General features: G+C 41.4%; 1 protein-coding gene across 7 annotated transcripts in view; it reads right to left on the bottom strand.

Annotated features, from left to right (window-relative positions):
- Positions 1-2,688: 2,688 nt before the first annotated feature.
- wt1b (WT1 transcription factor b) overlaps positions 2,689-23,130 on the bottom strand; it is a 25,964-nt gene continuing 5,522 nt past the window's right edge. The window contains exons 3-11 of one of the 7 annotated variants that reach the window (XM_030414554.1): positions 10,948-11,271; positions 8,763-8,885; positions 7,604-7,703; positions 6,098-6,178; positions 5,243-5,351; positions 5,001-5,148; positions 4,701-4,790; positions 3,908-4,000; positions 2,689-3,757 (exon numbers count right to left, since the gene is read on the bottom strand). In XM_030414554.1, coding sequence (XP_030270414.1) covers positions 3,636-3,757; positions 3,908-4,000; positions 4,701-4,790; positions 5,001-5,148; positions 5,243-5,351; positions 6,098-6,178; positions 7,604-7,703; positions 8,763-8,885; positions 10,948-11,251 — 1,170 coding nt within the window. In that variant the 5' untranslated portion in view covers positions 11,252-11,271 and the 3' untranslated portion in view covers positions 2,689-3,635. Of the gene's footprint in view, positions 3,758-3,907; positions 4,001-4,700; positions 4,791-5,000; positions 5,149-5,242; positions 5,352-6,097; positions 6,179-7,603; positions 7,704-8,762; positions 8,886-10,947; positions 13,089-23,130 lie in introns of those variants that run through there. The other 6 variants (XM_030414551.1, XM_030414549.1, XM_030414548.1 and 3 more) reach the window with 6 other exon arrangements.

Genomic DNA, 23,130 nt, shown 5'->3' with positions numbered 1-23,130 from the left:
CAGATATTACACTTTCCTTCCCAATCAGACACTCTGAATTATTCTAAGGAGTGTTGATCAATGTAAGGTTGAGGTCAGTGTAATTCTTTCAGCCTGCGTGTGAGATAATGACAGTAGGGCATTTGAAGCATGGGCTCCCCACGCCCTGTACAGCCTTGGCAGTCTCCAGTTAGGAATTAACTGGAGTGAGTAAAATGTTCAGCTCTGCTGTCCCTCTGATCTTCCTCCACTTCCCGGCGCCCCTGCAGAGAGAGAACAAAGAGAAGCACTTCTTAATCAAAGTGCATTGGATTAAGAAGCAGCGGAAAAAAAGCCGGAACATCACAGAGATACTACCTCGGAGCCATTAAGTGGATTGGAAAACAACCTGAATCACCACTTCAAATGAGTGGTCTGTGACCCTGAAATAGGAGAGCGGCATCTTAATCTTTCTGTTAGTTCGGCAAGTGTCGAGATCTGATGTGGAAATGAAGCAGTGAAGGAGCAGATGTGTGTGTCAGGGCAGTGATTACATATATATATATTGTGTGTGTGTGTGTGTGTGTGTGTGTGTGTTTGGGGGGGGGGGGGGGCTAAGGCTGCACCTAATGATGATTTTTTTTCATCAATTCATCCATCGATTACTTTTCAATGAATCTATATTTAAATGTTGTATGAGTAATATCACAAAGAATTATCTGTGTAATCCTAATCTATTTTATGTTTTGGTGGGAGCAAAAAGTAACTAGTAGTAGTAGTAACTGGTAACCAGCATGTTTAACGTCTTTCGACAAACTGATCAGCAGGGGTTCCCAACACGTCACATACACGGACCGTGGAGTGGCTCTCACACCGCCGCACCAACCGCACCCCCGGACCCAGATCCAGCTACCCCGGGATGCTTCAGCGTCAAGTGCTCGAGCATGGCGGAAGTACTGTTTACATCTGACGCCTGGCACACTTTAAGTAAATCAACATATGTCGGTAATCGATTGCGTTGATGTGTCACCCCAGCTCTAATTATAACTAAACTTAAAGGTGCAATAGCTATTTTAGTTGAAAACATTAGAAAATTAAATTAAAGAATAACAGTTTTGACATTATGATGTCTCTCTATTGTGTCTCCTGAAGTTAGCATGCCAACAAGCTAGCTCTAGCCTGACCCGGTTCAAAGCTTCTTTGCTAGAAAATTATACTGGTGCTCTAAGCTCCAAGTCAGGACCGCTAATGCCACAGCTAACTTAGCTACCTAGCTAACGGTTGAGGACAGGATGACTTTAACAAATTTGCCATTATCAATTAGACCGGTTCTAGAATTACAGTGTATTAGAGTTCTACTTGTGGATTGTCCAAGTGGTGTTGCCGTACCCAAGACAAGCAGAAGCTATTGCTCGACAATCATTGCCAAACACTGTTCTGTCTCTCTGTTTCATCACTTACAAATGTGTTAAAAAAATATGAGCGTTAAAAAGCCTACATATTAGTCAACTGCAATAAAGTATTATCAAAATGCTAATTAATAAGTGGTGAGGAGAGGAATAGTGGTGACAGACAGTAAAACAGCACCCTACTGTGACTCTGACAGGGTGCAGGTCTCACCCTCTTAAATCTCCGACACACATCTTCATAACTAGGAACATCTGGAGCCCGGTAAATCTCATTAGAAAAGACACATACGTCATAGTCAGTTGGCTGTATACAATATACAATACAATATAAATAGTAAAAAAAATATTCCTCCCATTTACTAGTGAATATTTAAATATTTTAGAGTGGCAGGAAATTTGCAAATTTAGGATTTTTTATGTGCCGGGAACCCTGAGAAGATTTCGCCCTCAGCAGTGTTGACGCTACGGCCCTGGCGTCCGCACACATGAGCAGCACGTGAGTATCGTCTGCCTTCGGGAAGCTTCTGCCTTGGTTTCTTCACGTGTGAACATGTAGCCATCAGCTAAATATACCATCCGTGTATGTGCGTGTTTACATCGCTTTTCCAGGTGTGTGACATCATTAGCCCACAGAGCCGTGCAACAGCTTTTTTCTTCCTGCACTGACTCATATTTTATTAACATTCCTGCTGCAGCTGAATCATCTGAACCCTTATAGACTTGCACACAAGCTGACACACAGCTCCATCCACATCATGTATATTTGATGGTCAGGGGCTTACTCTGAACATGCCTTCCTGTTTCTCATTTTTGTTGATTTGAACATATTTGTTGTGGCCACTCAAGACCACTGAGGGCAAGACTGAGCTGGACAACTGAAAACTCTGAGCAGTATCATGGTTCCAGCCGCGTTCCAGCTCCCGCAGCTCAAGACTGAAAAAGGCTGATACTGCCATCATGTGGCTTGAGGATGTAAAAATGTCATTCCTAAACTGGAGGCCAATTATTTACAATGGGGATTTAAGTGTGTGTGTGCATTATGGGGCCCGGTCTACACAGACGGGGGCAGTCAGTGAAGTACGGCCAGCTGACACTGAGGTATGTGTCTTTTATAATGAGATTTACCGGGCTCCAGATGTTCCTGGTTATGAAGATGTGTGTCGGAGATTTAGGAGGGTGAGACCTGCACCCTGTCAGTGTCACAGTGGGGTGCTGTTTTACTGTCTGTCACCCCCCACCCACCATTCATAGGTGGCCTCTTAACCTGACAAAACCAACGCGTCCTCTCTCTCTCACACACAAGCACACACTCTTGACAGCATTGTGAATCAACATTTTATAAACTTACAAAAAACATAGAAAATACAAAAAAGGAATGTATATGTAAAAGCGCCACATATATACAAAGCAATTTAATGAGTATCATTGTGAGAATATTAAAGGGGCACTATGCAGTTTTGGAGAAGAAATTAAAACACAGAATTGTAATATTTGCAATATTAATGATGTAATAATGCAAACTCATAAATATTGTGTTTTTCTATAACTGAGTAAACAACCTCAGAGGAAAGCAAGGTCCTCAGGACACTATTTGAAGCTCGAAAGGTGGCAGGGTCCGCCAAATTTAAACAAAGTAAAACAGTATGAAACTGTCTCGTCCTTCAAAGTTCAGTTTGTTTATTCAGTCATGAAAACAAACACAGTTTGTATGTTTTGTTTGTTTAGGCATAAAATAAAGCCAATAAAGATCTTTCTCTTCTTCCCCAAAACTACACGGTGCACCTTTAAGATTCAAGTAAATGGACCGAAAATAAGGCACATTGTCCATTTCCTAAATCCAGTTATATTGTCCAGCACATTTTCAAAAAGTGACACAATTTTAACCATTCAAAAAAAAAAAAGAAGCCAGTGCAAGTGTACTAAAATATCCAAAATAGTGTATCAACATTTTCCTCATCTCACATAAAAAAAACAAAAAAACAAACATCTTCTTGGCTCAGATTGACTGTGGTATTGCACCCTCTCAGTCTGAGTTTTAATGTCAGATAACCAGAGTGCTCGTTGAGGCGCATCTTGAAGATCTCGAGGAACGTCTGAGCCTCTCCACGTTGGCTGGCTGAGGGGAAGCATCAGCTGGGCTTCACCACTTTCAGCGTGTGTGGCAAGGCACCATAACCGCTGACCAGGCTCCAGCATCTTTTTTTTTTCTTTCTACAAAGCTGGCACAGTATACTGTCACCTTCCTCTTCATCCTCTTCCTCTCGCTGCTCAGATGGCAGGCTGCAGCTTGGTCAGGTTCCTCTGGTGCATGCTGTGGTGGCGCATCAGCTCGTCAGAGCGGGCAAACTTCTTCTGACAGTTGGACCAGCGGCAGGTAAAGGGCTTCTCACCTGACGAGGAGGGGACAGACAAGGGAAAAAACAGGAGAAATGTTTGCTTTAGAGTGAATTCACCTCTCGGGAACGCAAGCTTGAGGTTTCGCCGGATACGAATTAAAACGTTAAGAAGAATGGAGAGGTAGAAAATAAAGGTATACGCACTTGTTTTACCTGTATGAGTCCGAGTGTGCGTCTTAAGATGGTCTGACCGTGAAAACTTTCTCTGGCACGTCTCGCACTGGAAGGGCTTCACTCCTGCACAGAGGAGCAAACGGTTATTGTGGTGGCAGAGATGGAGATGGAACAGGTGTTGCATATTTAAACTGTTCAGGGAGATTTTTTTGTTTCAACACAGAGAACAATGACATTTTCAACTCAAATAATTTGGCATTCGCCGGTAACACAGAAGTGTTTGGTTTTCTGTAACGAAAAGACTGAATGAATGGAAGGAAAATCAAGAATCTCAGTTAATCAGATGATTTAATTGAGCATGTCTTGTTTGTATAATTGAAGATATAAGAGCTGCAGCTGACTTCTTGTTCAAACACCCAGATCGATGTATTAACAACATATTAAACATTATGCTGCTGTTCGGGCCTGTGTCAGAGATGACATTTCTGATGATAAGATAGATGATATTGTACAATGTCCAATGTTTCGTAACAATGATTATGACATTTATTTAAAAAAGTAGAGGCATGAGACACATATGTAAAAAGAGAAGTGAGAGAGGGAACCAAGGCCGTAGCCAGGATATTAGAAATAATAAAGGCACGATTACAAAACAAACCCTTCAGAAAAAATTTGATCAGACATTCAAAAATAAAATCTACAAAAATATTTTGATTAGGATTTGGATTTGTTGCATTCATTCAGCTGCATTTTACAGTTTAGTTTATTGTTCTTGTTCACCGTCCCTGCAGGGATCTCACGCAGTTACTCGACAGCGGCGTACCTGTGTGTCGGCGCTGGTGCCTCTTTAACTGGTCGGAGCGAGAGAATCTGCGGCCGCAGTCTGTGAAATCGCACTGGTAAGGCTTCTCTCCTGCAAAATAAACCACTCACGTCATTAGCACTTCATACCTGCACGATCACCATTTCAAAAGTAGGCACATTTTGCCTTTAATCACAAATGATGTGACTAAATTGTATTCAACAGGGGAAATGAATGCCCCTTTGTCTCTTTTTTCAAACTGCACATTAACAGTTTGTTTGAATTTCTCATTGTGTTCGAAATCTGGGAAGGTCATCTTACCTGTGTGTTTGCGGCCGTGCATTTGCAGATGTGACAGCTTGAAGTATCGCTTGCTGCATCCTGGATAGGCACACACAAATGGACGCTTCTCGCTGGCCTCTGATGACCTCACGACCGGCGGCCCGATACCAGGTACGCGTCGAACATCCTTTACGAAAGAGAGGAAGGAGAAGTTAACTTTTCTTTGCATTTATTCAATGTGTATATCCGTGTCTCTGTGTGTGAACTGAACTCTGACTGACCTGGAGTCCTCTGAAGATGCTGTGTGTGTGTATGTGGTACTGGGCACTCACGAGCACGGGTGGAGGCGGGGCTGTGGGGTCACTGTCGTAGCTGGTTGGATGGCCACTGCTGGGTAGGAGACACATCATGGATAAATTAAAACACTGACATTCTTAGTAGTGATGATGACTTTAATGACACAATAGTGGCCCATAGCAAACTAAAAGTAACAGACAAACTACACAAAAATACAGAAAAATTGTATAATCAGAGCGATACTCGTGAAAAGGAAGGAAATGAATGACTGCATCCACATACAAACTGGAAACAAACATGCACACACAGTATATCAGTACATAACATTTAGTAGTTTTGAGAGAAAAATTTAAGTGCATGGAAATACTTCAATATAGATATGTGCCAGGTAGGCAGGTAAAGAAATGCAGAAAAGGCTCTGTAGATGCCAGATTCCATTCATCCAGTCCAAATCAATCACAAGAGTAAAAACCACGATGAAGCCAAAACCGAGTTCAAGAAGAGTTCAGTCCTCCACAGCACATTCTTTTCAACCATCACCACTACCTGGCTGTCCTAAACAGGACTTTTACTTTAAAACCAAGTCCTTGAAGAAGTCCAGTCCCCGTTTGCAAAAAAAACAAAACCAAACTCAAATGAGTCTTTAAAGCATACAACAGAAGAACACACATCCACAGATATGAACATGCTCCTCTCCTCTTCCTGATTTCCCCAGGCAGTAGGCCAACAGCCATCTGGTGCTATCCTCCTCTTCCTCCTCCTCTGCACCAGTGCAAACACTGGTCAGGACCGGAGAGTACGGCGTGTTATTTTAATAAGAGCAGAACACGAAGGCTCACCTCTTCATGGAGGACGCCAGGGTGTTCATTTGGTTCCATGTCACACAATCCAGCTGAGATGCCATTTGGTACAGGTTGTCACTGAGAGAGACACACAGCACAGTCGTTAATATCTTTAAAAAAAAATAGATTTTCAGTCTTTATTTGGTTTTTGAATTTTCAAGGCGAGGAAGTGTGTTTTTACATGAATAAACTGAAGGGCTGTGGAGCAAGGTTCCGACAGATGAATGGGAAAATACTGCTCGTGGCTTTGTTTTGTTTTTCTCTCGTTATTAATAGTTTATCTTTGGGAAATCCTGAAATTAGAAAACAGTGACAATATTTATGTTACTGTGCCGTCTTCCTGTCATTTCTCCCTCCCTTGTATGGATAATGAAGACGTTTCATTTTGGGGGCGGGGGGAGAGATTCCAAATCGCTCGCTTATTAACCCATCCTGTCCACCCACCACACTCTTCACTGGCTTCATTAAAAAACATGGGCTCTGAGCCATTCTTTACCTTGGCAGATCACACCAGCGCACCCACACACACACACAGACACACAGAAAAACACACACACACACACACACACACACACACACACACACACACACTTGGAGATGCAGGCTGTGCACTCTGCGGGGGTGAGTGCCTCCGTGCCTAGTACACTGTGGACCAGCGCATGACATCACTCTGTCCTCAGTATCATTAAAGGCGGGAACCGGTTTCGGGGGAATTCTGGACAGCATTCCTTGAGAAGTCCTTGAGGGAAGGCTCATGATGGCTCGCTAATCAGCTCTGAACTATGTTAGACTGTGGAAAGACTCACTGATATCTGTCACATATTTACAGTGTGTGTGTGTGTGTGTGTGAGAGTTTGTGTGTGTGCATGTCTGTTTGCTTGAGAGTTTCCAGTTCATGCCATAAGCTGTAACAACAGCAGAGTCTTCCCTTCTCTTATCAGCTGCTGTTCCAGTATTTGGGTTGCACATGTTCCTTTTCTCCAACAACATTGCGGGGCGGCATTCAAGGAATTTGATCCTAATTTACTCCTTGAGATGTTTTGCATCAAAATGAAAACAAGTTGGAAACACATCCAGAGGTTAAAATAAGCAGATTCCCCAGCTTGAACTACCCCCAACCCCCCACACTCAACTTTCACTTTCACTGAACTTGTCTCTTTTACTTTTCTCCTCGTTTTTCCTCGGGGTGGACTCAGGCACATCAGTAGTAGATCACTCACTGTTTGTTTTGGCCTGCTGAGCACCAGTGGGCAGCACTTAACCTCAGAACAAATTAGGATTCGCAATCCAGACAGTGCAGAGCCAGACGCAGGGCTTAACGCAGGATCGTAAAGAGTTCACACTTCTGAAAATGAACCAGCGAGGGAGCAAGCTGCGTTTGTGGAAAAGAATCCAACGTTAACTTGATGAGCGAGGGGGCTGGAGTTGCACTGAGAGAGGATTAAAGGAAGCAGGTGTCAAATAAAGCAACGTTAAATACAAGCAAGCATAAAATAATTGTACCTGTTGTAGTTTCTCAGCAGCAGAGCTTGGCTGCTGGGACAGGATTCAGAGGGATTGTGGCAACCAAACATGGGAGGAGGAGCCGGGTACTGCTGGTCAACTGAACATAAAAAGATGCAAAAAACGCTTGAGAAAAAACCTTTTTTACAGTATCCATAAATCTACCAGTTTTGTCTTCCTTATAGATTAATTGTTTGTTTATCAAATGTCAGAAAATAGTGCCTTTTCCCAGGAGCAGACATATTCCAACTGCTTGTTTCATTCAACCTACGATCCAAAAAACAAAGACGCTCACAGAAGATGAACAAAACAGGCAAATGTGCACATTTGAGAAGCTAGAAGCAGTGAATTTATGGCACTTTTGGTTAAAGAAAAAAACTAAAGCTGCTCGCCATCAAAATTGCCCTTCAGCAGCTCACAATCTTGTTAAGCTGAGCTTTTCCAAGATCTTGTATATAAAATGCTGCTTCATCAGAACAAACACACAACACATTCAACACATTCACATACATATATATACATACATATATATACATATATATACATACATATATACATACATATATATATATATATATATATATATATGTATATATATATATATATATATATATATATATATATATATATATATATATGTATATATATATGTATATATATATATATATATATATATATATATATATATATACATATATACATATTTATATATATATATATATATATTCTCAAAATGAATCCCGGTTCAGGCACACTTTCGTACACGCATGTCTGCACAGACGCACAGCTCCTCACCTCAAAGAGAGGACGGGTCAATCAGAAACAGTGCTCCTTTTCAGGATCATATAGTATAGTGGTCCCCAGACAGTTTTTGACATTCCAGCAGAGTCACATAAAGCTGTTTCCTCAAGTTATCATTTCCAGAGTTATTAACCATACGTGTGCTTAAAGAGCGAGAGGGAGAGTGTGTTTATGTATGCCTGCGTATATGAATGTGTGTGCAGACAGAGACGGAGGGAGATGAGGGAAAAAGGGATAATAGCTGTTCTGTCCTGATATGAAAAATGACATGTTACTTATATAACCTTGCTGTGACTTGACAGTCTCTCCGTCTGAGAGTCAATTTAGTGAAAAAACACTTCAGGATACGGACGGCTACCTATGTTGTTTGGCGGTGACAGCGTGTCCTCGTGTTTGAAGGACAGGCTGGAGAGCTGAGGAGTGTGGTGAGACGGAGTGTGACCGTAACTGGGGTTGCTGTCTAGACCCACCACTCCATAACCTGAGAAGAGAGAGCACAAAAAGACAACAATCGGAAAGTTAGAAGGATATGATCTGACGCCTGGTTGAATCTTCAGACGTCTTGGTCGGTTATCCGCATCCCCCTGGTAGTGACATTACGTCCCTGGCAGAGTTACCACAGAGAGACATTCATTAAAACTCCAAAGTCCTCTTTCCTTGTAACATTTTCTTTTTTCCCCCCCATCTGTCTTCGGCCTTGTGGTTGCAAAATTTATGGCAGGTGGAAAAAGAAAATTTGGCAGCACACCGCAGACGGACTGAGATGAGCTACTGTAGAATACGCTCAGTCAAAAACAAGGGCGAGCAGTAAAGAACTGCGTGCATGCTAACTTAATTACAGTTTTAAGATCTATTATCGCAAGCATTCCTGGGCAGATGGAAAGTGTCACATTTGAGAGAGCGGTGTAAAAATGACCTTTTGTTTCACATGCACACGCGGCATCGACAGGCTGCTGCATCTTGAGTCAGGCCTGAGAGGGATGTTGAAAAGTTTCAGAGAAAAATGACTCACACGCGACTCTTACTTGAATCCCATCCTGTATTTTTATTACTTCATCAAAAAACTACTTTCCACTGAGCAAACTAAGACTCATATTGCACGCCGTCTCACCGGCGCACACGTAGAGGTCCAAGCCTCCGACCTCTGAGTAACGAGCCCCAGCAGACAAAAAACACGAGCGTTGTTTACAGTAAGGGGTAGCAATGAAAGCGCTTCACAGGAAACAGAGATGAAGCGCCAAATAAAAATTCCAGATAAACAACAGATTCAATCCCTGTATTCTGTTCTTCTGCTTGGATTTAAGAAAAATCCCAGAAGTGTTCAGGGCAGTAAATCAAGTTTGCGATTCATTGTTCATCACTTTTCATTGCTTCTACAGAAATACTTCTGAATAAACACCCAGAAAACACACAATCAGTGGGGAGAGGTGTCCAAGTACTATTAAATAACACTTGTGCATGCCAGTAAAATCAAAACTTACAAATGCAACACTTCAAGGTCACTGGTTCACAATCAGTTGATGAGTGTTTTGAGTATTTTTGCCTCCTGCCGTGTTTCTTTTTTTTTATTTCTCTGCATGAGTTACGGTTCCACTGCAACATTCACTATGGCAGCTTCACAGGCCGTCATGTTTTTTCATACATGTCTAATTTTGGTGATGGAATGTAACTGTGAAGTACATTTACTCAAGTAATTGTACTTAAGTACAATTCTGAGGTACTAGACTTGGCTATTCATATTTTCTGGAACTCCACTACAGTTTGGAAGCAAATATTGTACTTTTACTCCTCTACATTTATTTGGAAACTTAAGCCACCAGTTACGAGAAGTCAGACCCAAAGTAGTGAGAAGTAGTTTTGAGCCAGTGATATTCTTTAAACGAGTCCTAATAATAGACTTGTGATTGAGTAAAATGTATTTGAGTATATTGAAAAGCATTAGATAAATACAATACATCATTATTATTATCATATCAGTATTGGTTCAATTCTGACTCACAGATTTTTACAGTGCATCTTAAAATCTATGATCATTAACCCACAGAGTTCCTCGAACTTTAGATGGATGCATTAGAACAACGTAGGATCACATGCGGGACATACGGAGGGAGGAGATTTAGTTGAAACTTATGAATGATTTTCCGAATGATCTGTTCTGAGTTATGAGGCCAACACACCGATGCCAATACAGCTGTTGTGACTCTGCCTTGTTGCTTAAAAGTAAACATACATTTTCTGCGTCTGAGTGCAGAGGAACTGTTATAGATCGCTGCCAGAGCATCACCAGGAAGCTGCCAAGCCTATTCCTGACACGGGACAGAATGACCCAGTACAGCACACAACATCCTGCTCAGACACAACACTGTCAACAACCTCTAAACGTGGACTTACATCATGAACACATACGGCAGGGAGTGGAGAACAACTGGCTTAAAATAAAACATTTAAATTGGTGTGTAAAGATGATAGCCCACTTCATTCAGCTAATGAGAGAAGACAAAGGTGGACTGAAGAGAGGTGGGACAGACACTGAGCATGCTCACCCTGGTTCCTGGGTGCAGGAGGACTGTCCATACAGCTGGGCAGGTAAGTCCCATTGGGAAACATCCTCGGTTGACCTGCAGTCGCCTCCCCGAAGGCACCAACCCGGCAGGGGCCTGAGCCTGTGAACTGGCCTGAGAAGTGCACCGTGAAGGCCCCGAGTCCACAGTGTGGGTCCTCTATAGGCTCAGTGGTCCCCCATCCCGGTTCCTGCTTGATGAGGGAGTGGTGGGATGGCAGGGAGCCGTAGGGAGAGCCAGGGTGGAGGTCCAGCAGTTGGGTCCACTGGCCACCGCCGACAGACATCCCGCAGCCACCGCCGGCTCCTGGTAAGGATGGCACAGGGGGTGCTGGAGTCAAGAGGGTCAGATCACGAACATCTGAGCCCATCGACAGGGCTCCATACGGCTCGGTCAGCATTGGTGAAGGCGGTTTGAGACAGTCCAAGAAAAAGGTGAAGGTATTCCGGTAAAAGACAACAGAACAGCTGGGAAATGTAAAAGTCACAGAGTAATAAAACTTCTTAAAGTCTAAAAACAATACACATCGAGTCTGCAGAAACAAACATCAGTGGTCGCAGTACACTGCAGGAGCCATCTGTCCATGCACTGAATAATGTACAGAAATGAATACGTGAAGAAAATCTGGATCCCGAAGTCTCAGGCTCCCTGAGTGTCTGCAGTGGGGTAACAGCGCCTTGTCCCTGTGTCTCTACAATGTCTGACTTTCCCTGCTCTCCTGAAGGCTCAAATACTACATAACTCACTGGACAGGGGGAGGAGCAAGGGAGGCTGAGAAGAAAGAGATGACTCCCTTTGCTTCAACCCGGCCAGCGCAGACGTTACTTCTGAGTAGATTTTCTGACTCACATCACATTTGCATGAGCGGGTGTTGCTCTTCAAGTCTTTGTTTAAACTCAAGTGTTGCTCATATTGAGTGTTTGTGTAAGAGGGAGAGAGGCGTTTTTTTTTTTTATTATTCTGAAAGTGATGAACTGTAAGCATTAATTAGCTACAAAAATAAAAGAGTAGTTGGTCGATTTTACATGTTTACACACATTAAAATTGTAATTCATTTTTTTTCACAGCTCAGAGATTTCTCAAACTTTAGTATTCAAGTGCGAGCGCCATAGAATTACGGATGTCTGAACATGTGCAACTAAGTCACACATATTGAAAGATTATCAAAAGATATACAAAAATGTCATTTCAGAAACGGCTAATCTGAAATGTTTTACCATCTGTACACTTTTGACCTGAGCGGCTCTCTCAGACATTCCTCATAATTTCTGAAGCCTCTGATTCATCTGTTTTCTCAAACATATCCCACTTACAAAACAAGTTACCACTGGGATGAGGCAACATTAAAAAAAGTGAGTCAATCAGAGATGTCAGTTTTGTTATGTCTCCATTCTTCAGCAATACGTTCTTGAAGGATCAGGGTCAAAGGTTTAGGGAGACTTGTAAAGAACATGTATATCGTGGCAGGCTTGAGTTCCAATGATTTCTACAGCTCCCGTTTTTCTGTAATGGAATGTGTGGAACACAAACTACTTTATCGCAAAAAAAAACATTCAATGAAGTTTGATTCGATAATGAATTTATTATAGGTCTTCCGAAAATATACATAGAGCAACTTGAACAATCAGTTTTGGGGATTTTAGACAGTTTTGTGAATCAAATGTTCTTTGTAGCGTGGCCTCTTGATTTCTTCTTAATGTGATGATGATTGATGACAGCTGATGACTTTTCTCCGCCCATTTTAGTGGGGCTTGTTTGACACACCCACTGGACTCAAACACTACAAAGGGGAAGTCTAAGGAGCTCAGCATTGATCTGACAGAGCAGATCAATGCAATTTCAGGAAATGTCAAAGCAGGTACAGGTCCCAGAATCAATTGTACAAACAACTGTTTGTAAGTATAAAGTTTATGGCACAGTTGTGTCACTGTCATGATCAGGAAGAAAACACAAACAATCACCTGCTGCTGAGAAGAAAAAATTGCTCAGGATGGTCAAGAGTAAACCAAAAACCACCAAACAGCAAGTCAGCAATGAATTGGAAGCTGTTGGGAGACAGGTGACATAGTCCACAGTCAAGTGTGTTTTACATCATCATGAGCTGAGAGGCTGCCTCCTCTCTACAGACTCAGCACCTTAAAGTGAAACTCTCGCCAAAATGCAACCAAGGCTTTATTTGTGATTGAATATGAGTCAAACCTTCGGGTAAATGCATAATTATGACGAAAGAGGCACTTTATTATTTATTTACCGCAAGTTTCGTTTTCGGGCAAGCTCATTTTGAACGGGAGTGCTCGGGGCAGGGATACGATGGCATCACAATCGCAATTTTTAAAACACTAAGAAGGCGCGACACAACATGAAACTTTGCTCGTAGCATCACCAGGGTCTCTATACATGAACACGAGCATTGAGAACATGGTTTGTGTACACAAAGTTTATGAAAAAGAAGGTTTTTGAACTACTCACGTTAGCTGCCGCATCTCCAGCGCGCGGCCGTCATGGCAGGCAAAAAGTGTCGATCTACGAGTGCGACCATCAGGAAGGAGAGTAATGGTGGGACGCTCCTCAAGCTTAGTTCCATATGAATGCACGTATAATTCATTGTTTTGTCGTTAGCAAAAAGCAACATTGACGTCCACGTTGAAAAGGGAGCCTCATATTACAAGCAATACTACAATCAGCAGTAAAAATTGCGATTTTGATGCCATTGTATCCCTGCCCCAAGCACTCCCGTTCAAAATTAGCTTGCCCGAAAACAAAACTACGGTAAATCTTAAAAGTGTCTCTTTCATAATTATGCATTTACCCGAAGGTTTGACTCATATTCAATCACAAATAAAGCCTTGGTTGCATTTTGGCGAGAGTTTCACTTTAAAGCTTGACTAAAGTTTACTGCTGATCACATGGACAAAGAAAAAGCCTGCTGGAGGAAAACTCTGTGTTCAGATGAAACAAAAACTGAGCTGTTTGGTCACAATGAGGAGCAATATGTTTGGAGGCGAAAAGGTGAGGCCTCACCCCAAGAACACCATACCTGTAAATTATGGTGGTGCTAGTGTTATGCTGTTGGCCTGTTTTGCTGCCAGTGGATCTGCTGCTATGAATAAAGTAAATGGAATAATGAAGAATGAGGAATCACCTTCCCAAAGTCCTAACTTGAACCACATCAGAAGCCAACAAATTTAGTTGAACCGATTCTGTCAGGAGGAGTGGTTAAAAATTGAGACAGAGACCCGCCAGAAGCTTGTGGATGGCTATCTAAAGCACCTAATTGAGGTGAAAATGGCCAAGAGACATTTAACCAAATATTAGAAGTACTGTATGTATATTTTTGACCAAGCAGATTTGGTCACATTTTCATAAGACCTATAATTAATTCATTATTAAGCCAAATTCTATTAATATGTTTTGTGATAAAGTAGTATGAGTTGTAGAAATCATTGGAAGTGAAGACGTGTTCTTCATAAGTGTTTATAAACTTTTGACCACGACTGAATATCTATTTAATGAAAAAGTTTTAAAGAAGACAATGATGGATTTAATCACAACTAACTTGTGTACTTTATTCATTATTACTCAGTTTTTATAAATGGTAAATGCAGAAAACATCCTCTGAATTTCTCCCATTTTGGAAAGAGCACTGTTTTGCTGAAAGCAGCTCGCATAAACTACACGGCCTTGGAGCGAAGCCACATCACACAAAAGGATAATTATTTATTAGTCGAGGAGAGGGGGAGTTGTGTGTGTGTGTGTGTGTGTGTGTGTGTGTGTGTGTGTGTGTGTGTGTGTGTGTTTGTGTGTGAGTGCTTAAGAGATAGAGGTTTTGACCTTGAACTCAAGCTTAACTCGATGTGGAACTACACAGGAATGCAGTAACTTGGAATATGCCTATAAATTCGAGACAGCTGCTGTGGATCTTTTCACATTATTATATTTGTCAGATCAGCAGTCGGGTTCCTCCTTTATTTAAAAAGTTGGAAACCGTGACAATGAGTTGCACATCAGTTTTAAAAATACACTGCGCTACATTTAGTGTCGCACAACGGTTCGTTATTATAGCTCAGATGTGATGAGGCAGCGGTAATCTTGATTAAAGAGGAAAAGACATTGCACATTTCATTGTTAGTATTACTGTCCTAGTAAGCCCTGAGGTCACTCAAAGAATATAACAAGCTGGATGGAAACCAGAGGAGCTGCAACCTTTATAACAATCGTCTGATGGATGAGAATCATATTTTGGTTTGAATGTAGGAATGTAAGTATGATGATTTATATAGACAGATATCTGCCAAAGAATTATTCAAACCACCCATCTATGTTTAGATTATTTTGTTATTACAAGCAGAAAAGCCACAAGTTATTTGTAAACTGCCTTATTGAAGAATGTCATATTACTTTACTTTAACATTACTTAGGGCTGGGCTTAAGGGCCTTAAAATAACATCACAGGCCATATGACTATACATATATACGACATATACCTCCATATTTTTAATTCTTCTCAAAAGCACTTCATGAATGTTAGGACTGGACAACTATATCAAATATCACACTGTTTTTGAGCCAACAGGCCCCAACTCGATAATGATATTGCAACAACAATGTAGGGATGACTCTTTCACAAAACACTAACAGAATGAGATTTTTGCAAAATTATTATTAGTAACACGGATATAATGAGTAAGTGGTTAAAGGCAAGTATAAGAGCAAGTAGAAGAGTCTGTTTTGTTTGGAAAATGACATCAGTTTACTCTGCTGTAGCCTTAAAAACCAGGAAATGACAACATGAAGGTATATACTGTGTATACTGCCAAGCCCAAACATTACTTGATGAAAAATAAAAAAGTGAAACAAAACTTCCAGTCTTTTCTTTACTTCACCTCCATTGTGTGGGCATTATACCAGTCTCAGTATCAATCCTTAATTCAAATGACTTTTTTTCATCCCAGAACTAATGGCCCATTTGACCCCTTTACCATTTATACCACAGTATGGTGAATCATTATAAATCATCCACCAGTGAATTAGTTCTACACAGTGACTTCATAACGCTCTCATTTTAGGATGCATTAAATGCTGCGAATTTAAGATGGAAGACCAGGGCGATGTTGAGAGCCAGTTCCTCTCATCAACATCTGGAATATAAGTCTAGGATTCCAGTGAACACCAGTGACCCCGAAGTCGACTTCAGGAGAAGTGGTGGGTGGGTGGGTGGGGGAGGGACACTAGAAATGGGTACAGAGAAGGGAAAAGTGATACACAATTGCAGAGAAAACAAGAGCGAGAAGTCTTAAAGTCACTGCAAGAGTGATGAAATAAACTGGCAATCTGCTGAAGTAGCATTAACAGAGCCTCCTGTAGGTCCTCTGTCATTATTTCACAATGTCACAGATGTGTCTCTAGTTGACCTTTTAATTCCAGTGTTGGTGACTTGTCCTGCAAGTGCAGTTGCTGCAGCCCTGCAGATGCTGTAGTTTTTAACACATTGATTGTATTAATGATGATGATGTATTAATAATGGTAATTCGGGCTGCTGGTGCAAAACCAGTAGTGTTGACGGGATACAGAGCAAAATAGTTAATAGTAAGTATACTAGACAAACTCCCGTTCATGTGATGCAACAAATGGGCCTAAGGACTGTCCAACCGTTATACCTTGTGGGAGATTGTTTCGTTATCCTGAATTCATCATTTTGACGTTTTTGCTCAAACTGGTTCAGAGTTCAAAGTATCAGAAATTGTTGGACACTATTTGAGAAGCGTGCTGGTGCTTAAATCTTCTAGGACTACAGTAAAACAATGTCCCAGTTTTTTTTGCGAGAAAAGGAAATATCAGTTTTACAGTCCAAGCGTATCTGATAACATCCATTACAATGGTCATAACCTTACGCATGCCCCTAAGAGCTAAATGCAGATTCATCTGGGTGGTTTGTGCTCACTGGGAAGATAAAGTGCTCCCTGACTATTCTTGGAATTAAACGAGTGCAAAGGCAGAACCGTACCCCTGAGGAACACCCAGACATTCAGCGGATGTCCACGTAGCGACTTCAAAATAGTAGCAAAGAGGATTAATTTCTCCCACAACAATTTGAGAAACCTCCTGTGGTCCGCCCACGACAAACAAATAAAGTTAAAATATTGTACTGCGTGTACAAAAGGTTGAAGCCTAATCAAAAGGATCTTGCCAAAAATCAGACAGAGAGATAGAAAATGCAGCGCCTCCGAGCCAAGGCAAATGCTGGTCATGCCTTCCCCAGTGGAGTCTTTAGCGGGGATTCATCAAAAGTGACGGGGGCCGGGAGAAAACAACCCTTTCAGCCCCGATGACGGATGGCAGTCCCCAAATACACCCATTCTTCCAGATCAATCTCTGGTTAACTCAGGGTTTAAAACAACATCACTATGCAGAGGAAGGGAAATGGTCAATACTGCCGCTGACCCTTAACCAGTAAGACACAAGGCTCAAACTTTCTACAGCGTAATGAGTACGGGGGAATTTGAGAGGGGTTCGTTTCAGCCAGGGTGACGTTTGATAAACTACACAGATATGTGACCTGGCAGGAGGACACATGTCAAACAAATGGCTTTTTCCATTTTCATAAAAATCTGTATTCATGCTACTGCAGCTAAAGATAGACAGTATTTTAAGCTGAGCACTGATGCTTTAAAAGGCGCATGGTTTACTTACAGTTTTAAAGAGGCAATGCGTAAAGATTGTTCAACTTCAGTAGACATCTCTGTAACACAGTACCTAGACATTAAGTCAAAACTCTCATTTCTTCACATTTACTTGATATTTTTTGTTTTTTTAATGTTTTAAACTAAAATTTGGCCCGTTGTAACTATTAGTAATCCGTATTTGAATTGCATGTGACATTATCATTGAACTAACCTGCAGGATAAGACTGCTGAACAGGTGTTATTTTGATGTGCTGACAGCTGCATAAAAAGAAGCTTGATCCTTCACTTCTCCGTGTGGGCTCGAAAAACAAGTTGATAACAAACAAAACAGCAGTGTGTTGTAACGTTTCATCACTTCCCCCTATCTGCTTGTGGTCTCTGGGAAATGGTTACAATTTAAAACAAAAGTCAGGCAAAAACAATATCCCTCTGTCTTCCTTGGTACTTTCTCAGAAAGATAATGTGGAAGTGTTGCCAGGCTTCTGCCCTTCAAGATAACAAAATCTGAATCCTCACTTATTGCTTTATGCAGCCTGGATACATTAAGAAACATTTACATTTTACCTCTTGAAGACAAACAGCACGAACATTGTTCCTCTTCCCTGTGACTGACCGACATGACAAACCATCGTCAGTTCTTAATTCGCTCTCATGTCAGCTCTGACCGCTCTTCAAAGTGTTGCGTATCAGACTTAGAGATAAGACGCAGAGAAGAAAGATCTGTGGGAGAGCGAGCGTTTCCATGGTTCATGTGTCAGACACAACAACGGTCCAGTGATCCTTCACACACCCGTTCTCATCTCTTGTTGATCACCACCTTTCCCCTCTAGCCCAAAACCCAAGATGCCCCCCATATTCATACACATTCAAGCTAAACCTGGATCATTAAAAGAAATTATGGATATATTCTTTGATACTGTCAACAAATCCAAAGAAAAGACCAAAACCAAAACTGCACGTGTCCATCTCTCTGTGCCTTATGACTTTCTCAGGTTATCTGTGGCCTTCAGCCCAAAGCCAACTAGTTCCTTGTGAGGATGCTTACATTACTTTAACATTAACACATTTTTTGAACTAATGAGTATTTATGAAAGAAGGACTGCCAAGAACATTACAGATGCCCATCTGCCCAACATTACTGACACTGGTGAAGAGGTTAGCAATACAGACATATACGCTGCCATGCAACCAAGCTTACAGATCTGTTACTTCCTCAGGCTGTCGGACTCCTCAACTCATCCTCCATGTTCTTCTGCAAGTAAATGACATGGCATTTTACATTTACATTTTACGTGCACATACTGTAAACTCAAACTACATTATAGGTATGTGTGCACATCACCGATCAGGCATAACATCATGACCACTTGCCTAATATTGTGTTTTTCCCCCTTTTGCTGCCAAAACAGCCCTGATTCGTTGAAGCACGGACTCCACTAGACCCCTGAAGGTGTGCTGTGGTATCTGGCACCAAGATGTTAGCAGCACATCCTGTCCTGTAAGTTGCGAGGCGGGGCCTCCAAGGATCAGACTTGTTTGTCCAGCACATCCCACAGATGCTCGACTGGATTGAGATCTGGGGAATTTGGAGGCAAAGTCACCACCTCAAACTCGTTGTTGTGCTCCTCAAACCATTCCTGAACCAATTTTGCTTTGTGGCACTGTGTATTATCCTGCTTAAAGAAGCCACAACCATCAGGGAATACTGTTTCCATGAAAGGGTGTACATGGTCTGCAACAATGCTTAGGTAGGTAGTACGTGTCAGAGTTACATCCACATGGATGGCAGGACCCAAGGTTTCCCAAGAGAACATTTCCCAAGGAATCACACTGCCTCCGCCGGCTTGCCTTCTTGCCATAGTGCATCCTGGTGCCATGTGTTCCCCAGGTAAGCAACGCACACACACCCGGCCATCCGCGTGATGTAATAGAAAACGTGATTCATCAGACCAGACCACCTTCTCACATTGCTCTGTGGTCCAGTTCTGTTGCTCATGTGCCCATTGTTGGCGCTTTCGGCGGTTGACAGGGGTCAGCATGGGCACCCTGACTGGTCTGCAGCTGTGCAGCCCAAGACGCAAAAAACACTGCAATGTGCCGAGTATTCTGACACCTTTCTATCAGAACCAGCATTAACTTCTTCAGCAATTTGAGTAACAGTAACTCGTCTGTTGAATTGGACCACACGGGCCGGTCTTCGCTCCCCCATGTGCAATGAGCCTTGGTCACCCATGATCCTGTAGCCAGTTCACCACTGTTCCTTCCTTGGACCACTTTTGATAGATACTGACCACTGCAGACTGGGAACACCCAACAAGAGCTGCACTTTTGGAGATGCTCTGACCCAGCTTTCTAGCCATCACAATTTGGCCCTTGTCAAACTTGCTCAAATCCTTATGTTTGCCAATTTTTCCTGCCTCTAACACATCAACTTTGAGGACAACATGTTCACTTGTTGCCTAATATATCCCACCCACTAACAGGTGCCATGATGAAGAGATAATCAGTGTTTTTTTTTTATTCACCTGTCATAATGTTATGCCTGATCGGTGTAAGTTACTGTATACATTGTTTATTTCATTTATTCCGTTTTAATTCAAGTATTTGTATATATGTTCTATGTGTGAGTAGCATGTATGTTTCTTTGATGTAAAATGAAATGTAACCCTCCTGCTGTCTTTACATTCTGTATACACAGCTTGTCCTCTGAGCCAAAAATGACCCACCCTCACTGAAGATCTAAAATAAAGCGATTTCATTTCATTTTAAATGCCAAATCTATTTTGCATGAAGACACAACCTCTCATTCACCAGAAACTGTGTGAATATCAGAGTTTTCCCTTTTTACAGTGCAGAAAGACTGCATTCATTGAGTGGACACCACTTGTTTTTATTTTTAACACAGCTGTCATTTTTTATCAAGAGATAGTACTTGTATAGCCCAAGAAAGTATCACAAATGTGCAGGAAGTAGTTTTAAATGCAATTCACTGAAGACACCTCTAATAAAAGTGAACAACATAAACAAACAAGGCAATCTGACGGGGCGACCACGACCACTACAGGAGAACAAGCAGCTGCTTCACCCACTGGTCCCAGAACTGTGCTCTGCAGCACAGAGAGAACTGAGGGTTCTGTCACCTGCAGCACGTTTACACTCTGAATGTTGAAGTGTTAGTAAACAGGGCCTTGATGGTTGTGTGTGAAACTGTTTGAACTTTGATCTTTGAATATTGTATATGGGGTCGTGGAAAGGTGATGGTGCACCTGCACAAGAACGTTTTAGTTCTGAGATCAATCAGCACTGTGTGTGTGTGTGTGTGTGTGTGTGTGTGTGTGTGTCAAAAATGACCCAAAGACAATCTTTGTACCCAAGTGGTGTAGGATGACAGGATGGTTAAATGAAGCTTGTTACCTTGACCCTAAACAAAATAGTGTCCATGTTTATTGTAATGATGGTACGTGTCTCCCAGCCAAACCCAATAATGATGCAAAGATGTGTTTTAACAATTTTTTGGGAATAACTTTGGATTAAGTTAAGTATATCAGGGTTCAGCTGCATACAGTATGATGCTTGTTGGCAGGATCAATTTATTTCCTGGCTTTGTTTTTTTAACAGAGTTTGTTGACAGTGAGAAAAACATTAGCATTTTATAATACAACCTGGGACTTATGGATTGATAACACGGTATTGTCATTTTTTGCAATTTATTGTGTAATGTCATGGTATGAATATGTACTTATACACTACTTACAAGTTCTCACTGGTACTTAAATTTAGTATATCATGAAGTGATACCAGAAAAACATATAGAACATTAAGTACCTGAGTATTTTCAGAGAACACAATCATGCAACATTTTGCATTTTGAGTTTCCATCAATGTTTTGCTAGCTATTGGTTAGATTGGCTAAACATTATGTTTTCCTAACTGGATATTTTTCTTATTATTATTTTCCAAAGATAAACATGATAATGGTTCGTCTTTTGAAATGTTGCTTAAAGCTGTATAAATAACAATTATTCCGCTAAACTGTACATCTCACTGATGGAATTGGCTGTGAATTCAATAGGGTTATAGTTATAGAGGGTGTCATTAAGGAATGTAAATGATCAGAGTCTAATGAAACACTGTCATCAAATTAAAAATACACTGGGATGACTGAATGTAATCTTAAAAAATGAGAAGCTTTCGTTGCGTTCGACGTTGTCAACTCTGCGTTTAGCTGAACATCTTATGTCTCATCTCAGCAGGTGTCTGTGTGTCAGCATCAAGGCCAGCCTTTATCAGGTCTTTACAGTAAACCACAGCCTCTTCCATGCGGTCACACCCTAGCAGCTGTGGCCAGGGCGTAAGAAGTCATCAGAAAACATTTCAGATATCTCTGGCGGTAACTGTCTGTTGTCATACCCTTGAGCCTCATTATGAAGCTCGACAAGTTTACGGGATGACTTGGAGGTTTGTGCACAATGATGGGAAAACAGTACAATTACCAAAATCATGTGAGCGTGACTTATGACACATTCGCTTTAGGGAAATGCCGTATTTACTGCAACTTTCTCAATCCCAATGCAAAATATTTAGCCATTGCACTGATTGCTGACAACACTGTGGTTGATTTGTAAAAAATGTCTAATGCTATACCTCTCTGGTCTACTTATCATTTTGTAGATTACATAAAATAAGACATATAATTCCTGAGACACAGTACAGCTTTTTGTGATAAAAAAAACAAAACTAAAAACATTTGTCATGAGTCCGAGCAATTAAAATCACTATTGAGACAGTTTTAATGGTTGTCTGTTCTCTGTCTTAAGCATTGTATTTATCAGCACTAATGAAAGAGTCTACATGGTATCGCAAAAGCAAAGGGTCACACAGTTTAACATGCCTCTAATTAGTATTTCTGAGATCTGGCATGTATAGCTTCAAGCCAAATGTTGTGCAATGTATCCCCAATTGAAACAAATCTGATTCTTTGTTTGACTGCGCCTTATTGCTTCTCCTAGCCTGTGAGTGTGTTTAATATAAACACACGCTGATGACAAGAGACCACTCCATCATTAACAGAGCCCTGGTCCTACTGCAGTGACTCGATCTATCTAGAAGGGGAACTTCAGAATTCCTGGAAGACTGTAGCTTTTTTTTTTCTTTTTTTCTAATGGCTGCTGCCATTAGGTTGAAACAGAGCACACACATTCCACATGGGGGGATTAACAAACGTCAGATAGCTCAACACCACAAACCTTTGATTGATTGCTGCAGCCTTTGGTGTGATATGAAGCTGGTCATTAAGTGATATGGCGAGATAACAACGGTAGTTCACGTAGCAACCTTTTTTCCCGTTGTGTTTTTGCTGCAGATTGCTTGTTACAGTATGGTCAAGTCAGTAACATCTAAATGGCAGATGAAAGAGCAATACAATTCTACTTAAATTGATAAAATAAATAGTAAATGAATTGCACTCAGTCAGAGGTGTGCA

Source organism: Sparus aurata, chromosome 4 (assembly GCF_900880675.1).
Source record: "Sparus aurata chromosome 4, fSpaAur1.1, whole genome shotgun sequence".
Taxonomy (NCBI): Eukaryota; Metazoa; Chordata; class Actinopteri; order Spariformes; family Sparidae; genus Sparus; species Sparus aurata.
This window is presented reverse-complemented; position numbering and strand designations above follow the sequence as displayed.